The sequence below is a fragment of the Canis lupus genome, chromosome 22 (assembly GCF_048164855.1).
Source record: "Canis lupus baileyi chromosome 22, mCanLup2.hap1, whole genome shotgun sequence".
Classification (NCBI taxonomy): Eukaryota; Metazoa; Chordata; class Mammalia; order Carnivora; family Canidae; genus Canis; species Canis lupus.
The window spans coordinates 34530977-34549705 of record NC_132859.1 but is presented as its reverse complement, the minus strand read 5'-3'; the positions used below and the strand labels follow the sequence as shown (position 1 = coordinate 34549705).

At 35.0% G+C, this 18729-nt stretch overlaps 1 protein-coding gene across 4 annotated transcripts in view; it reads left to right on the top strand.

Moving 5' to 3' along the window:
- The window catches only part of NGLY1 (N-glycanase 1), a 57725-nt gene extending 39589 nt beyond the window's left edge, over positions 1–18136 (top strand). For 3 of the 4 annotated variants that reach the window (XM_072793012.1, XM_072793014.1, XM_072793013.1), the window contains exons 8-12: positions 1777–1887; positions 3368–3532; positions 7723–7908; positions 14953–15130; positions 15506–18136. In XM_072793012.1, coding sequence (XP_072649113.1) covers positions 1777–1887; positions 3368–3532; positions 7723–7908; positions 14953–15130; positions 15506–15681 — 816 coding nt within the window. In that variant the 3' untranslated portion in view covers positions 15682–18136. The remainder of the gene's footprint in view (positions 1–1776; positions 1888–3367; positions 3533–7722; positions 7909–14952; positions 15131–15505) is intronic. The other variant, XM_072793015.1, reaches the window with a different exon arrangement.
- The last annotated feature ends 593 nt before the right edge of the window (positions 18137–18729 follow it).

Below are 18729 nucleotides of genomic sequence, written 5' to 3'. Positions count from 1 at the left end.
CATACTCACTATCCCTGGAAATTTCCTTATGCCCTTTGTTATCCCTCTTGCCCCTCTCTAGGCAACTATGGATCTGCTTTCTTTCATGATAGATTAATCTGCATTTCCAGAACTTTACATAAAATGGAATCATACAGTATGTGCTCTTTGGTGCGTGTGGTCTGGTTTCTTTTACTTCTTTTACTTAGCCTAATAATTATTTTGAGATTCGCCCATTTATTCTCCTGTATCAATAATTTATTATATGGGGGTGCCTGTGTGGCTTAGTTAGTTAAGCATCTGCTTTTGGCTCAGGTCATGGATCTCACAGTCCTGGGATAGAGTCCCAAGTCAGACTCCTTGCTGCTTCTCCCTCTCCCTCTCCACCCCCCTGCTCATGTTCTCTCTTGCTCACTGCACTCTCTCAAATAATTTTTTAAAATATTTTTTAAAAATTATTTTTATTGCTAGGTATTCCATTGAATTCATGTACCATAGTTTATCCATTCTCACCTGTTGATGGGCATTTGGGTAATTTCCAGTTTTTTACTATTTGAAATAAAGCTGCTGTAAACATTTAGGCACAAGTCTTTATATCGCCATATGCTCCCCTTTCTCTTTGAAAAATGCCTAGAAGTAGAATGACTGGATCATATGGTAGGCGTATGTTTAACTTTTTAAGAAACTGCTGAACTCTTTTCCAGAGTTATGTGCCATTTTACATTCTCACCAGCAATATGTGAGAGTTCCCAATTTCTCCATATCCTTGTTAACACAGAGTATGGTCATCTGTTTTGTTTTTTTGTTTTAATTTTAGCCCTTTTAATAGATATGAAGTAGTATCTCATTATGGTTTTCATTTACACTTCTCTAATGACAAATGATACTGAGTATCTTCTTATGTACTTATTTGCCATGCACATCCTCTTTGCCAATATTTTTTCATTGGGTTGTTCATTTTCTTATTGTTGAGGATTCTTTATATATTCTGCATAGGAGTCATTTTTCAGATAAATCCTTTGCAAAGATTTTCTCCCTGTCTGTGGCATGTCTTTTCATTCTGTCAGTGACTTTTGAAGAGATAAAATTGATAAAGTCCAGCTTATCAGTTTGTTCTTTTAAGGATTGTGTTTTTTTCTTTTTCATATGACATATAAGTAACATACAACATTATATACTTGCACATGTACAACATATAATAATTTAGTATTTATGTAGATGATGAAATGCATTGTGCTTTTTGATGTATCTAAGAAATTTTTCCATAGCCCAAGCCATAATGATTTTATCCTGTTTTCTTTAAAAAGTTTTATACTTTAAGTATTATATTTGGATCTATCATCCATTTTGAGTTCATTTTTATATATAGTACACTGTGTATTTTGAAATTCATTATTTTCCATATGGATAACGAATTGTTCTAGCATCATTTGTTGAAAAGGTTGTCTTTTTTCCATTGAATTGTCTTTGTACCTTTGTCAAAAATTCATTCTTTAATATAAATGTAATATAATAAAACAGAACAATGTTTTATTTGTTGAATTTTATGAAATCAACTCTGGAGATAAGTTTTAAAAAGCTGAGTGTTCTGAAAATCTCGTTTTATCACAGTCTTTCTTGGGAGTATACCTGTTAGAAAAAATGAATAAAAAGTACATTCTTTTTTCATATGTTTTAAAATTTTAAACAAAGGATACAATTTTAAAAATCTATTTAAGGATTACATACATTCTAGGTAGTTAGCAAATTAAGGTTGATTTTTAAAATCTTGTTAAATACTGTATTCTGTCATTTGAGGTGGTTGATGTCACTTGGCGATATTCTTGTAAACATGATGAGGTAATCTCCAGAAGAACTGAGGTTAAAGAAGAATTACTTCGAGAAACTATTAATGGACTTAATAAACAGGTATGGGCATTTGGCACTTTTAAGAAGAGATTTGAAGTTTTTATATAATCAAGAATGGCCAGTTTTTAACCCATTGAAATTCTGAAAGTAGTAGCATTATTTTGCAAGCAAAAGTATTCTAATATCATAATTTTTTTTTGTTCATTGAAAATTTTGAGGACTCATTTTAAATATTGTGGGGGTTTTGTGTATTGAATTGTCCCATCTCTTTTCCAAAGTTTAGAAACAAAATTTTAATATATGTAATACTAGACATATATAGTATGTTTTACTTTTCAAAGAAATTATCTCTTGAATATAATTATACACACTTCTCCAAGGGTGGAAATTTTTGAAACAAGGCACAGGAAATTGTTAACAATGAGTACTTCTAAAAAGAGAAACTCAGAGGTTCAAAAAGGAAAATTCAGTTTTTATTTTATATCCCTTTGGTAGTATTGAAATTTTTTACCCTTATACATGTGTAAGGGTTTTTATAATTTAAAAGCCAAACCTAATTTTGCTTCTGGCAAGCAATTAGAATAGGGCAGATCCCCTTAACTCAGTGATTGAGATTCAAGGTGAAGTTTTCAGTCTCTTTGGAATTTCACCTAATGTGCAGCCCTTCAGAGATCCTAACCTGAAAATCTGGAGTATTTACTGGAGCCTCTCACCTTGAAAGGCTCTGAACTCCAGCTTATTTACTCCACAGTACTGTGGTTCTGTAAAATTTTGCTGTTTTTCAGCACGGCAGCCATCATTTTGTGCTTGCTTTCTCACCCTCTTTTGCTCATACCGGTTAATAATTGGCAAATGCCTGGAAGGGAAAGAGTCAGAATATGTTCCTTTCATACAATTCATTTCTTTCCCTGGGATCATAGCTTCTTTAGTTCTGGTTACCTTGGTAGCTTTCTGTTGTATTTAAACAGGTGTGGTGTGTATACATGGGTGTTTGCATTTAATGTTTTGCACGGCTTTTGTACTTCTTTCTTGGTAGGGTAGTTTCTTTTTTTTTTTTTTTTAATAAGATTTTATTTATTTATTCATGAGAGACACAGAGCGAGAGAGAGAGGCAGAGACACAGGCAGAGGGAGAAGCAGGCTTCATGCAGGGAGCCCAACTTGGGACTCAATCCCACGTCTCTAGGATCCCGCACTGGGCTGAAGGCGGCGCTAAACTGCTGAACCACCTGGGCTGTCCAGATAGTTGTTTCTGACATAAGTTAGTCTCTCGTAGCTGGAAGCAGATATTGCTACCTCCATTTTAAATCTAGGTCATGAAGAGTTGGATATGGTTGTCAAATTATTTTTTTACATAAAGCTTATAAAATTATTTTAAGTTTTCCATAGTGTCTTATTTTCCAAATAATTACACATGAACAAAAAGTTGGTTATCTTTCAAGATCCTGTTAAAATACAAATGTTTTATGTATATTCTTTCTTAGAGACGGACTTCTACATTTCCCTAATATTAATGGCTTTTTTTAAAACATGAATTACAGAGGCAAATATCTATGTCAGAAAACAGAAGAAAAGAACTTCTCCAGAGGATAATTGTGGAGCTTGTTGAATTTATATCTCCCAAAACCCCTAAACCTGGAGAACTTGGTGGAAGAATATCTGGGTCAGTGGCTTGGAGAGTAGCCCGAGGTGAAATGGGTCTAGAGGTATTTAATTCATTATAGCATGATAATCTTCTCACTTGACTGCTTCCAGTACTGTGCTCTGTACCTACAGAAAAATGCATTGGTTATGACCTTTCAATTAACTTTTTAGAGTAATTATTTTAAAAAATAAACATTTGAAAGAACCAGTAACTGACATATTCAAATGCAGGACTTAGCAAGGCATTTTAAAATGGGATTTTTCTATGTGAACTTTCAGTACAGTGTAACTGTAACTGAGGTACATACAGAAAAATGCACAAATCAGGAATGTACAGCTTAACAGATTTTCACAGATTTGTGAAAGCACCCACAAAACCACTAACCAGAGTGAGAAATAGACCATCAGAATCCAAGGAACAATGAAGAGTTTCTTTTCAGTCACTTCTTACACCACTAAGAGTAACCATTATCTTGGTTTCTAACATCATAGATTAGTTTTGCCTGTTATTATGCTTGGTTAAATGGAATTGTAATATATATACTCTTGTAAATATTTTTTTCTCTTAACATTATTTCATAAAACTCAGACGTTTTGCAGCATGTTTGTGGCACATTTATTCCCATTGCTATGCAATATTCCATTGTATAAATGCAATTTGTCCATGCCACCATTGATAGGTATTTGAGCTGTTTTTAGGTTTTGACTGTTAAAAATTGTACTGTTGTGAACATTTATATACATGTTTTCAGTGAATGTATTTATGCATTTGAGTTAGGTTTGTACCTAGGAGTGGAATTGCTAGGTGATAGAGTAGGAGTTAGGAGTATGTTCAGCTTTGGTTGATACTACCAAGCAGTTTTCCAAAGCTGTTGTGCCAGTTTACACTCTCACCAGCAATGTATGAGAATTTTGCACATTTTTGCCTTTAGTTGGTATTGTCTTTTTCATTTTAGCAGTTCTGGTGGTATATAGTAGTATTATATTGTGATTTTACTTTGCATTTTAGTGATGACTAATGAAGCTGAATGCCTGTTCTTTAAATTTTTGGATATCCTCTTTTGGGAAATGCCTGTTCAGGATTTTATACATTTTAGAGAGCCTTGCTTACTTGTGTGTGTGTGTGTGTGTGTGTGTGTGTGTGTGTATTTATACATATGTATATGTATAGGTTTTATGAAGTACAGTGAGAAATATAATAGAATCTGGATAATTCAGTGGATGAAAATGTTTATTTCTTATATACTTGTTATATGCATCGCATCTAGTATTGCCTACAAATTATCATTGCTGGTGTGATTACTATTATATTGTCAGATTTATATTAAGACATTATCTCTTTTTTTTTAAGATTTGTTTTTAATTTATTTATTCATGAGAGACAGAGAGAGGCAGAGACTTAGGTAGAAGGAGAAACAGTCTCCTTGCAGGGAGCCCGATGCAGGACTCTATCCCAGGGCCCCTGGATCATGCCCTGAAGCAAAGACAGTCAACTGCTGAGCCATCCAGGCGTCTCTAAGACATTGCCTCTTGATTAATGTCCCAAAATTAAATAATGAACAATGGAAATATGCCTATAGTTAGGGGCTAGGTGAAAAGTCATGTGCTCTGTAATGGACGTTAAGAAAGACCTGCAGTAGACCTGTCCCTTGTCCTTAGGAAACTTAAAGTTGACTCACTAAAAATTATTTTATATAAATATCTAGATATGTAATGAAAAAATGCTTGGAAGGAAAATAACCCACCACAGTATCATATCAAACAGTTCCAAAAAACTGGAGTTTTATATCTGCTTTTTCTAAATTTGCCATTGTTGCAACTCTTATCTCCAATAAAGGAATATGTCCAAAATGAGTGAATTACCCCCCAGTAAACTTTGTTTGCTTTTTTGCTTTTTAATTTACTTCATCATCTATAGGAAGCAGTTGAAAGTGTTGGTTGAGCCATAGAATTACAAGATCTAAATTCAACAGATAATTCAAATCACTGCTGATGCAGTGCAAGTTACAAGTTTAAATCCAAATGAAGCCAATTTAAAGAGCTAATTTAATTCACAGCTGTGTTCAATTTAAATAAAACATCGATATTAGGTCTTCATTCTTTTTTCCTTTTATGGTTGGATGTGCTTCCTCTTGTATGGCATATAAGTTGATTAAACTTTAAAAATATGAATTGGGTCATATGCCCAGATTGTCTTCCCTTTTGAAATTTTTTTTAAATTTCTGAGTTAGTGGAAACTATTATGGCCATGGATTTAAAGAATCACTTTCTTCTTTAGAAGTTGATGTTTGTTTTAAAAGTAAATTGAATAATGAAAAATGTCAGTCCTAAAAAGTTATGGAGCTATACCTTAAAATCATTTGGAAAGAGAAGGAAACATTGGTGATATTATTTCCAGAAAGAAAAGTTTTATATCCTAATCTTATATTTTAAATATTTTATGAGGGGCTCCTGGCTGGCTCAGTTGGTTGTGCAACTCTTGATTTCAGCTTGGGTCATGACCTCAGGATGGTGAGATGGAGTCCCACATCAGGCTCCAAATTCAATGCAGAGTCTGCTTGTCCCTTTCCCTCTACTTCTCCCCCCACTCACTTGCTCTCTTTCTCTCAAATAAATAAATAAAATATTTTTTAAAAAGGGTTTTTTATAAAGATTTTGTGAAATATTAATGTTATTCTTACTCCAGATTATTCAGTTGCATACATGATTATGTTTGGTTGCATAAATATCTTTCTTTTCCCCTTGTAAATTAGTTATCCTTTGTAAATTAGTAGATAATACTACTTATAAATTTTATTTTCATTTGGTTTATGTCAGCATCTTTAAAATATCTTCGATAAAGAAGAAAAGAATTGGGAAATTTTGTTATATGCTTGTTTTGAAATGATCATAATTATAAATCATTTTCTAAAAATAAGCTTTTTTTTTGACAGTATTATTCACAAGTTCTAGGGAATTATCTTTTTTCATACATTTAATGTTACTATTTTAATAATAGTGACAGTGATAAGTACATACACATACTTTTTTTCTTGTTTTGTTTCTGTTTTATGTTCTGCTTGTTGATTCTTAGATATTTGAAATTTTCATATTGTTTAATACCTAGCACCCAGTCTTTAACAAAAAAAACCCTTGCCTACTCTTTTAATTGATTAGCAAATACTGTGGCAAGACATTGACACAGACTAAAGCAGTGTTTGTCAGTGGAGGATGATTTTTGCCTTCCAGGGCATATTTGGCAATGTCTGATAAGACACCCTGCAATGCACAGGGCAGCCCCTATAACAAAATGCTACTATGCTCATGTTTAAAAAACAAGGGACCATTGTGTTAGTGGCACATAAAAACACAGGACAAATCTATTATCTTCTCATTCAGTGATTTCAGGATTTCTGGGGACTGATTTACATTACAAGAAACAGGGATTTATTTGGGGCTAGAGTGCAATTTTTTCCTGGAATTTAAGTTGTAAAACATAACCTTTTGTAGTAATTTCACACATGTAGAAGATTGTTTCAAGCTATGTGTCCCAGGCACTCTCCTAGTTTAGGGTATCAGGAAAAGACACTCTAGTGAAATGGCTTTAAGTTGAGGCCAGAAGGATGAGAGAGAATCAAGTATATGAAGAGTAAAAAGAACAGCATTCCAGATAGCAAGAACAGCATGTGTCAGGGCCCTGAGGCAGGAGTTAGCTGGACCTTTTTGAGGAGCAAAGGGAATAGTAACATGATATTGGTTGGAGAAGTAAATAGGGAATAGATCATTTTGAGTCCTAGTAGCCTTGGTAAAGGTTTGGAGTTTAAGTACATTAAGTGGAAATCATTGGAGTGAGTTAAGCAAGAAAGTGACATATCCCAATTTATCCCAATTTCTAGAAAATCACTTTCATTGCTATGTGGAGGATGGATAAGAGAGGTAAGAGTTGATAGCTGGGAGTCAACTTTAGGAGACAGAGTCCAATTTGGAGATGTTGGTGGTAGATATGAAAAAGAAATGAATTTAGGTTGAACACAAAGCACAAAAATATAAATCAGAGCTATATATAGTTTATATTTCTCATTTTCTGTTTAGTAATGGTTGGTGTTTTACCTACATCATATTGATCATATTTAACCTATAAAATGCTTTCCAAATTTTTTAATGGCACCAACTTTTTCATTTTCAAGTTGAAGGAATCTTTACTACTGTACATAGCAGTTCCTCATATATAGTCTTCCATATGTTGAAAAACTAATTCTGCTTTCTTTTTAAGAGAAAAGAAACCCTGTTCATTCCTTCTGAAAATGAGAAGATTTTGAAACAGCTCCACCTTTGTTATAATATTGTGAAAGATCGTTATGTCCGAGTTTCAAATAATAATCAAACCATTTCTGGATGGGAGAATGGTGTGTGGAAAATGGAATCCATATTCAGAAAAGTTGAAGCAGACTGGAACATGGTAATTTCATGCATGAAGCTAGTTTAAAATTTTGTCATTGTTTAAGCAAATATAGATTGCTTGAATTGTGTATAATGTGAAAATTGATATATCAAAATCACTTTTATTAATCTTCAGACCTGTAAAAGAAAACCTGCTCCCACGTTTAATCAAAAGTCCCTAAGAAACGTGTGCATTTGTATCAAGGAAGCATCCATTTTCATCAAAGAGGCTAAACTTAATTCATTCATGGGGAAAAATAAGTGTATGGCCAATTTCGTGACTAGTTTTTGCATGAATATATAAAATATACTGTTAATTAATTCCTTCACAGATACTTACTGATTACCTACTAACTGCAGGCTATTGGGGACTCTAACATTTAATCCAAAGTCCCAAGAGCTAACTGTTTAACACACTTTCATTTCATAAGAATGTGGATGATTAAGCAGCAATACTGGTGTTTTCTTCCCTGCATCCTATAAAAGAAATGGATACTAGGACTATAGTAGTTCACTTATACCAACTTGTACATTGTTATCACAGGTTATCTGTTAAAAGTGAGGAACTTTGCTTTTAAACTGCCCTCCCTTGGATACACACCAAAAATGAACACAAAACTATTCACATGACCTCAATAAATCTAACCATATTGTTACCTTTCATAAGGTAATCAACTTATAGGGAACTTTTAAAGTTGATTTGCCAAGATGTTTTAGTAGGAAGAGAAGTTGCTCATTTGTAAGACGCATTGGCTAGATTTAATAAATGAGTCACATAATTCTTTTAAAAATAAAATAAAAAGTGAGTCACAGATTAGCAGCTGCTAGTGTTTATGAGCATCTCCTAAATACTTATCACTGTCCTAGGCATTAATCAGAATACAGAAGACATACAGAAATAAGATCCCTGTGGGGTTTTTTTTCCCCCAATCATAAGTTTTTGTTCTAAAACTTACCTCGGTGCTTATTTTGGTGATCTTTTTGTATTAAACCAAGAATAACTTACAACATTATTAAAATTGTAGGTTTAGGAATTTTCTTCTTGAGTTCAGATCAAATTGAAAATTTTATGTATATCTGTAGTTGATCATATAGTTGATGACAGAGGATGAACTTCTCTGGAAGACAGACTATCCTTAACCTAAAGATTCTTCTGAACAGAAAGCAGGATAGGATAGACATGTCACTTATTCAAGGAAAAAGCTGTCCTTGTGGAACTAAAGAAAGAGTATACCTTTCTTTTTCACCAGCAGTGTTAATGTAGAAAGTTAATGGAGAAAATAATGACATTCTGCAGAAGATGTGGTGTGATGAGAAACAGATCAATTCTATGACATGTTTTTTTCTCTGTCTTGCTCACTGAATGCCTGTTATGTCCAGTGTTGTTCTCAGCTACATGGATAAAAAGATAGAGACACAGTTTCTGCCCTCACCGTCTAACAGGGGAAGCTGAAGCATAAACAGCCATCTTACCCACGATGCAGAGTGCTATAATAAGGATATCAACACATTGCTATGGAAACACCGAGGAGGGAGTAATTAGCTCTGGGCTGTGGGAGTTGGGGAAAGCTCCGCAGAGCAGGCGACATTTGAGCTGGACGCTGAAGGATGAGTAGGTGTTCATAAAGCAAGGGAACAGTAGGGGAAAAGCATGGAGTACATGGCATGTTTGGAGTTCTCTAAATAGACCATGTGGCCAGAAGGTGTATTCTCTGAGTAAGATTTAAATGTAAATGAGATATGCAGAGCCAGTAAACAAAAAACAGGCTCCTACTCAGAGTTTATGCCTTGATATACCTGTACAAAGGGCATCACTTTTAAAAGTTAAATGAATTTGTTTTGAGTTGTAATATGTAATATCAAATGAAAAATATTAGAATCTTAATTATACTTGCAGAGCTTAATAACTCAAAAGTAATGTATTGCCATTGAACATTGAATTTTCCACCCAAGTCAATATTTTTAGTTTTGTATTGGCATGTTCCCAATTAGGGAATCTCTAGCTCCACTAAAAGAAGAAGCCTATTTCCCACCACACCTTTCCTCAGTAACTTCTAGCTTTGAATCATGACAGATCACATGCAGCCTGCCCTCAGATATTTAAAGCAGATTTTTGACAATTGGGAGAGTTAGCCTCCCAGGAACACAGAGACTTAATAAACGTTACTACTTAACAAATACACAGTTCAGTGATGTCTGATTCGGAAGAAATATAAAAAGCTGAATCAAGACCAGTATATCTTTTAGGAGGCAAATGATAACACCTTGATAAAAGTGTTAATAGCCTCCTGATTATTCTGCCTGCATCTCACAGTTGTTTTCCATGCTGTTAAGCCAGAAAAGCATTTTCTGGACCCCAGTTGTTACTGAGTGCTCTTAGGGTAAGAAACAGCTCAAGTCTCTCTGAGTCTGGCCTCTGCCTTCTCTGGCCTCACCTTGCACTGTGCTACCACCTTGCTCTCCATTGCACTGCTCTTCTGCTCTCTCCATTGAACCTCTTTTTACTTTCCCTTTTATTAGATTCACTTATTTCTTTGCTTAGAACTTGGTGTAAGCCTCACTCCCTCTAGTCCCAACTAACTGGATCCCTTTCCCCCTTTATTCACTGTATCATGTACCTCTTCTTCATGACATTTATTGAGCAAGTTTGTGTAAGAATAGATTGTCTCTGTCCTACTAAAATTGTAAACATTCTCAAAGAAAAGACTTTGTCTTTTTCTACTCACTTGTACTCTCAGTAGCATATATCTAGCATAGTGCCTAATGTTTAATAAAGATTGCTGAATGTAGGAAAGAATGTTTGACTGCATATGGCGTAAGTTCTATACCACCTTCAGGCTGTGCAGAGTGTCATAGGTACTCATCTTCATTCAGACTATGCCTTGCATGTTAAGTACATTGCATTTTTGCAAAGTATCATCTTTGTCACTACACTTTCAGTGTGTAGCATTATGTCAAGAATTGATTCATTTAGCCATTCAGTAAATGTGCATTGTCAGACCTTGTGCCTGGCACTTTGGATCATAGTGGTCAATTATGAGTCAAGCCTCAAGGTGAGAATAGACTAGTAAAGGAGAAGGACATGTGGACCAACTGTTTAGGTTAGTGAGATATATGCCAGAAGATATGACTCTTAACATGACTCTAAGAGAGAGAAGAGAGAAGGAAGAGCCACTGTCCTTTCTTGGATCAGAGATGATGACCTTGCAGAAAAAGTGAAATCTGAAAAGCTTAGAGAAGGAGGCAGAGGGAGAGTTTCTCATTGTGAAGACAGGATGTAGAAGGGAGCAGGAGAGATGGCATGCCCAAAAGCACTGGAAGGGGAAACATCTGGTATGTTAAAGGAAGAGTAAGTAGTAGGGAATATAGGGGAGAAGAGTGGGAAATGAGACTAAAGAGGTGAACAGTGGTCAAGTCCCAAGACCTTGCAGTTATATAACAGGAAACCATGAAAGATTCCAGGCAAGGGAAGGACATGATCACACTAATGATTCAGAGGTAATTCCAGAGGCTACAGATACAAGAAATTAGCATAGTATAGAAAGATGTAAATACAGTGCAGACTGACAATGTCATGTTTGGTTTCAGTGATAGAATGGAATAACCAAAAATGAGATTCATGAGCAATAGCAGTTTACCAGCATTAAATTAAAATGTTGAAATACAGTCGTTCGGCTAGATATGTTCAGGAATGACTACAGAGTGTCTGCTGTACAGCAAACTTCATTAAGCTAATCTGTTTGTTTGTTTGTTTGTTTGTTTTTTAACTAGAGTTAATCTTACCAGGCTAAGCAGAAGAATCATTTTAAGAGCATAGTAAAGGGACTACTGGGTGGCTTAGTGGTTGAGCATCTGCCTTCAGCTCAAGGTGTGATCCTGGAGTCCCAGGATCAAGTCCCACATCAGGCTCCCTGCATGGAGTCTGCTTCTCCCTCCCCCTCTCCCTCGCCTCTCTCTCTCTCTCTCTCTCTCTCTCTCTCTCTCATGAATAAATAAATAAGAAAAACAGTCCAGTAAAAACCAAACCTCCAGGAAACCATAGCAGTGGACAGAACAGCCTGTCATATAGTAATCAAAAAATCTTGAAGCGAAGATCTTTTGTAGAATGTGAAAAACCTGAAGCATTAAAGAAGCTGAAGCATTAAAGAAGCTGACATGCAAATTGTTCTCAGTCTTGAAAATAGTGGTTACAGCCATAACCCAAAGGACAAGTTTCCATTGTGTACATTATTAGTGACATAGCTTAGACCTTAAGCCATAGACATACTGGTCTCCTTGGCACCCACAGGCTGTGATCTGCCTGTACTATATGCCTTACAGTTGCCAAAAAGGGGCAGGGATGAGTCCCTAGAGGGAGGGGGTGGGATGTTGTATGGATATCAGGTCTGTAGAAGGAAAACTCCATGACTTCTGATTTTACTGTCCTTGCTGCTAAAGTAAGGTAGCTCTTGGTAGCCCCTGAAATTGCAAGAGTGAGCATGTATAAATGCACATGGTAAGTGACACCTGTGAATTAAAAAGCCGACAGCCAAAAATCTGTGTAAGACAACTCAAGAAGAGGAACATCCAATAGTAAAAAAAAAACAGAGGGGGTGTGGTTCTCTAGACCAAACAACTGAATATTTGAAAGCTTATAAAGTTTTTTGTTCTCCTAAATAAATTATAATTACTGGTTCTGTTGCTATTACACATAGAAAGGATTACAATGGAGTGTTTATATAATAAATGGTATTGTTTTGGCACGCTTCAATTATCAAACTGTTATATTCTTAGTAACTTCCACCTATAAAAACACTGAATTAAAATTAGTATATTGTGAGAAAAATATGACATGAATTTTCAATATCAATAGTCTATTTTGTTTCCATATACTGTTTCTTTAGCCTGAGAGACCTTTTATTTTCTTACAATGTTTTGAATGTTTATTTAAGCATTTAAGAATTCAGTGATGAATTCTATCCTATCCTTTAACTTTTTAGAGTCTTAAAGCTGATGCCTTTAGGACTGAAAAATGTAAATTTTAGAAGAAGCAATTCTCTCAGACGTGTTCAGCAGCTATTATAAACCTATGACGGTTAAAACCACAGTTGTGGCCTGGACCCATGTGGTATAATTAAGACAACTCTGAGGGTAAGCTAGGAATTTGAAACTAACCTGACTTCAATCTGTCATATTTTATGCCCACACTTTTTGGGGGAGGGGATCATTTGAAACTACTGAGTTCTAAAAAGACAACAAGGCATGAAAAAGTATATACTGAGACATAAATCTGAATGTGTTGGTCTTTGGACTACTTTTCCCCAGTCTTTTAGTTTCTTCCAACCACCTTTCTTCCAATAACCTACTGTTCAGCTCATCTTTTCCAGTTAATCCCCTATACTAGCCATGTCTTTGAAGTAGTAATTAGGTTATAGATAATCCCCAGATTTGCCAGTAGTTTGGGATAGATGGAACCAATGACTCCCAGGGAGCATTGGTGGAATTCTCAGCCCCAGGTTCTCCTTACCCACAGGTGTAAGAGGAGCACTGCAGTAGGAACCAGGTAGGTATTAGAGGAGGTTATAGTGAGGTCGTCCTAAACTTAAGTGGAGCAATCAACACCATATATCTAGGTATGCCCTCTAGTGCAATTGTTGATTATACATACGTAGTCTGAAGAGATCAAATAGTTTTCCTTGGGGAGTGATTGTTTTTAGTTGATAACCTCCAGCTCACTGATTCTAAAAAACTTTCCAATTCAATTAGCTGACATATTTAACCTGGAAGAAAAACTATAGGTTGTGAAATAGAATATCAATAGACTGCTAGCAGTGATTGATTTTTTTTTTTACTTGATGACTAAAAACAAGTAGTAGGACATTTCCATGACATATGTGTTATATGGTACTTTTGTTGCTCTCAACAAGTAAGTTTGATGTTTCTGGAGGAATATATGTATATGCAGACTTTTAATACTTAAATACTATTTATTAAATCCATGTGAATCCAGAACTGGTGACCCCAGAAAAGTTAAGATTTGGTTAAGATCATACTAAGTACACCTGAAATAAAATAGTTACATTTGGGTAAAGAATTATTGGCAGTTCAAGGTGGAGTGAAATTCTGGAGGACTGTTAAAGATGAGAGTTTAGATTTCAACCCAGTTACTTGCTATACATTCTAGACCATGCAAATGACAGGAACAAAGTGGGCTTTCAAAAACATTAATTAGGCAGTTGGTGAAAGATGAGCATGGAGTCATGACTGTAGTGGTAAGTGCAGTATAAATGAGGAAAGGGTTTTTTTGAGACTTACTTCAAAGAAATGCATGAGTTGTTTTGTGAGTTTGAGCATCTGGGATAACTGATTAAAGAGTCAGATTCTTGGGGGTTTGAGCCTGGGTGAATGGAGTTACTTGTGAAAGGCCAAGGCTGTGGATGTCAGCGTTCACGTCCACATCTTCAAGAATGTGGATGAAACTGAGAGAAGATGAGCTGGAAGTAGCCAGTAAACTTGGATGCCTTAAATAGTATACATTAAAAGTGGTAAGGGTGACTAATAATGAAGGAATGGGAGCATATTATTTAGAGAGGCAAGCATGAATACTATATTTTAAACTACTAGTTAACGATGACTTATTTTCTTAACTTAGAATATATAGCCCATCTCGCTCTAGGAAATCTTATCTAAAAATCCAGATTTAGAAAAGAAGATAAAGAATAATTGTATTTAAAAGGATTCTTCATTTTCACCAGGATTCATCCTAAAGGTCATATGAGATAGCTGGACTTAACTAATTTAAAAGAAAATTTGATTTACCAAAATTTGGTTAGCATGCCCCCCTTAGGGCTATACTTACCAGTGCACCTGTATCCAAGTATCTTTCTTCCAAACCAAAATATACTATAGGAAAAATTGCTGATGAAATGCAAAATGTTCACAGTGAAAATCTTCTCAGTGAGGAAGAAATTAGATTTTTAATAATTTGTATATAGTACCCTACAACAGTAAGACTTTGACTATATGTGTTTTCTGCATTATTTTATTATTTATAACAATTCTTTGTTCCCCTCCTCCTTTGTAGGTATATTTAGCCCGAAGGGAAGGATCATCTTATGCTTATATTTCCTGGAAGTTCAAGTGTGCATCAGTTGGCCTAAAAGTAGATAATGTTTCCATTAGAACAAGTAGTCAAACCTTTCAGACTGGAACAATACAGTGGAAATTGCGATCTGAAACAGCCCAAGTAGAACTATTGGGCGGTAAGCATTTGACTAGAGAATTAATCGTGACGTGTATTTAACACTCTGAAGAATAATTGTACTTGAGTTGCTCATACCCAAGATTCATTCATAGTACTGCAAGTAAAAAAAAAGAAAAGAAAAAAATTAAAACTTCTATAACCTTATTCTAATAAAACCACTTCTGTTTTTTATTGTGAAATACAAATGGATAAAGAAAAACCATTTCTTTTGTTTCGAAGGACATATTTCCTCCATAAGGGATAATTTGTATTTATCTTTTTAAGGGTTGATTTTACCTACAGGTTAGGTATATAATATGTATTCCAAAACTATTTCTTTATATTCTTTAAGTTACCAAAAGCAAAGTATTAATTATTTTTTTTCCTCCAACAGATAAAACTCTTCGCTCATATCATGATTTTTCTGGTGCCACTGAAGTTATTTTGGAAGCAGAATTAAGCAGAGGAGATGGTGTTGTTGCTTGGCAACACACCCAGCTGTTTAGACAAAGCTTAAATGACCATGAAGAAAATTGTTTGGAGATAATTATAAAATTCAGTGACCTTTGAGAACCTGAACATTATAGAAAATCTGGCAAAAATCATGGACTTACCGTGTTACAAAGTAGTCTCTTGGTTCAGTGCATGCTTAGTTAGCAATTTACTACCCTCTGCTAGCATTATTTCTTCTGCTGGCTATCCATCATGTACCCCCTCATGAAAATATATCTTTATACTATGGACCATAATGAAACCTTGAATTAAAAGCTCCCTTCCATATGTGACTGTAATTTGAAGTAAAGTCTTGCCTCAATATGAGATTTTAATCTAAAAACCATAAGTATAGTTTTAAAAGTAAAATGAAGGTATTCATGATGAAGTGCTATTCATGATTATGATATAATCTTAAGCTAATAATAATTTGACATTTTTTGATCAGCCATTAATTTCTTCATAAGTAATTAGATTTCCTAATATTTTTAATTTTTAATAAATGTGAAAGTATAGTATCTCCTAAGTTATAAGCGTGAACATTTTTATGATTGTAAATACATAGGCATTTAAGAAATAAAATGAATTATTTTGCCTTATATCATTTTAGTGGTTACTTTGGCTAAATAAGAATCTGATAAGTATGCTGAACATTGAAAACTGTTGGAATAGATAGGAGTTACGAAAATAACATTGCGTATATTCAGAGATATATTATAAATTCATGTGTGGATGGTTCAGAATATGCTTTACTTTTGAGTTTACTTTTGAGTATTTCTATCTACCTCATCGAATAAAGATCTGATCTGTTCTTGTCTTTGAAACTATGTAACGAGGTTCTACAGTATATGTTAATCAAGAGTTTTTGGTGTGTCCATATAACCCCTCCAATTGAATTTAGTGAACATTTATTAAGCATTTGTGTGCAAGTGTGGTGATAGCACCAAAGGAGGCAGTGGTGAGAAGGATACAGCTCCTGTACTCTCACTATCTTTGTGATGTTCTGCAAAGTTCTCAACTCTTCATACAAGAAGAGTACATTCTCAGAGATTCTCACCCTGTGCAACTCAGTAGGACATTCATATGCATTATAAAAAATGCACTAAGATCCTGAACAAAGGTCTTATATTTGCTTTTTAATTGTAGTCAAACTGTTGAGGATCAGTTTCTTGCTAAAAAGTTACATTTCAAAAAATTTTTCATATATCTCAAGGTATGAGTCTTGAATATTAGAAAGTTTTCTGGAATTTTCTTGGATTAATCATAGTTTCATATAGTGGCCAAATACATAAATTTGGAGAGCCTTGACTCTTACCTGTCTTGAAGTTTCTGGTATTGGCCCATGAGTATTGTGATGAGCAGATCAACCAACCAACCCTCTTAACCCTCATGAGAAAACCTAGAGATGATAAGAAAAATGTCAGTCTCAACTGAATGTATCTCACCCATGAAAAGGATACATTCTAAATGTTACTGTGGCAGTAAGCAGAAGAATGATTAGAGTTCAAGTGTCTTATTTTTATAGAGGTGAAATGTTGAGGAAAAGTAGTTGCACACTTTTCTGAAAGGTATTCCACGAGACTCTCAACCCCAAGGGTACCTGATACATAATAATATTCTATCCTACAGAAATTTTTTGGCAATAGTACAGAATTAATGAAGCAAAACAATTCTCCATAATGAGTAAAGCTAAGTGACAGTAAACTGGAAAGGCAAAAGTAACAGGCAAGGAAAGGTTAATTAATAGGACACTCTTCCTCAATAAAGTGGCACTAATCTTAGAGCACAGTTTATGTAAGCAGCCCTTTAGTATCTTCTTAGAAATACATGGTGTTGTGCCTAAAGTGAGTCCCAGATCACTAAGAGGGTACGTCCACCACCACCTTGAAACAGGCTCTGGTTGACCAGCTTTCTACTGCCATTGCTCAGTGTTTAAAAAGGGTTTCTACTTCTGCTTTAGGTCAAGTCCCATCATGACCATTTTTCAAACATTGTTACAGTGGGTTTGTATAAGGGCGGTTTAAAAACGTACTTGTGCTGAAATTCACATCCTCAAGATGAATAAGAAGCTACATCTGATAAAATTGTAAGCCTTATCAGTTTGCAAGGAAAAGAAGTGCCTCGCATTAAAGGAGGATTGGAGAATAGTTTATGGTGGACTTTTGGGATAGGAAGCGTTGCTGGTGATAACTTCACCCGGACTCCTCACTTTTCAGAGGAAACTCAAACCCAGAGAACTTAAATGACCTGTCTAAACAATGAGTTGCTGTTTTAGTAGGTGTTGGTGAATATAGCTACTTTGGTAGGAATGTTCAAGTTTGAGGTGTTAAAATTGTTATTAGAACCAATGATTTTTCTAATTTATAGGTAAGCTTTCCTGGAGAACAAATTGATTGTAATTTGATGATAGATTGTTCTAGATATGGATGCTTTGGTGGTTGTGTAATAATTTTTTAAACATTTTTTTCCTCTGTAACAATAAATTGTATGTTGATTTTATAGCCCAAGTGAATACACTCTTATAAACTAATAACTCTGACTCAGGTGGCATTCCTTCCTTAAATACTCTTGGGGGAAGAAGAATAAGAATAAACCAACACAAGTCATGATTGGTTTTATTCCACTTAGTATGTATTCCAGTCACATATTTATATGGACCAAAACAGTGCTTTATTTCTGGTATGAAATTTAGAACAGACATGAACGAATGATGGTCACCTTTGTAGTGTGTATGAATGCCAATGACATCAGTGTCTCATTCGATCATAGTGGCATCATATCTAAGCCTACTGACATTTTATGTATTTTGAAAGGGGTGCCAGCAGTATTTTAATGCCATTCCCTATCATTATGACACCACAAGTGAATACAGACTCAGAAGTTGAAACCTTGGGACGCTTGGGTGGCTCAGCCGTTGAGCATCTGCCTTTGGCTCAGGGGGTGATCCTGGAGTCCCAGGATCGAGTCCCACATCAGGCTTCCTGCATGGACCCTGCTCTGCCTATGGCTTCTGCTTCTGTGTCTCTCATGAATAAATAAAATCTTTAAAAAAAAAAAATTGAGACCTTGCTCTCATCACTTAATTTTCTAAAGATTTGCTCTGAGATCAACACAATTAATTGTAGC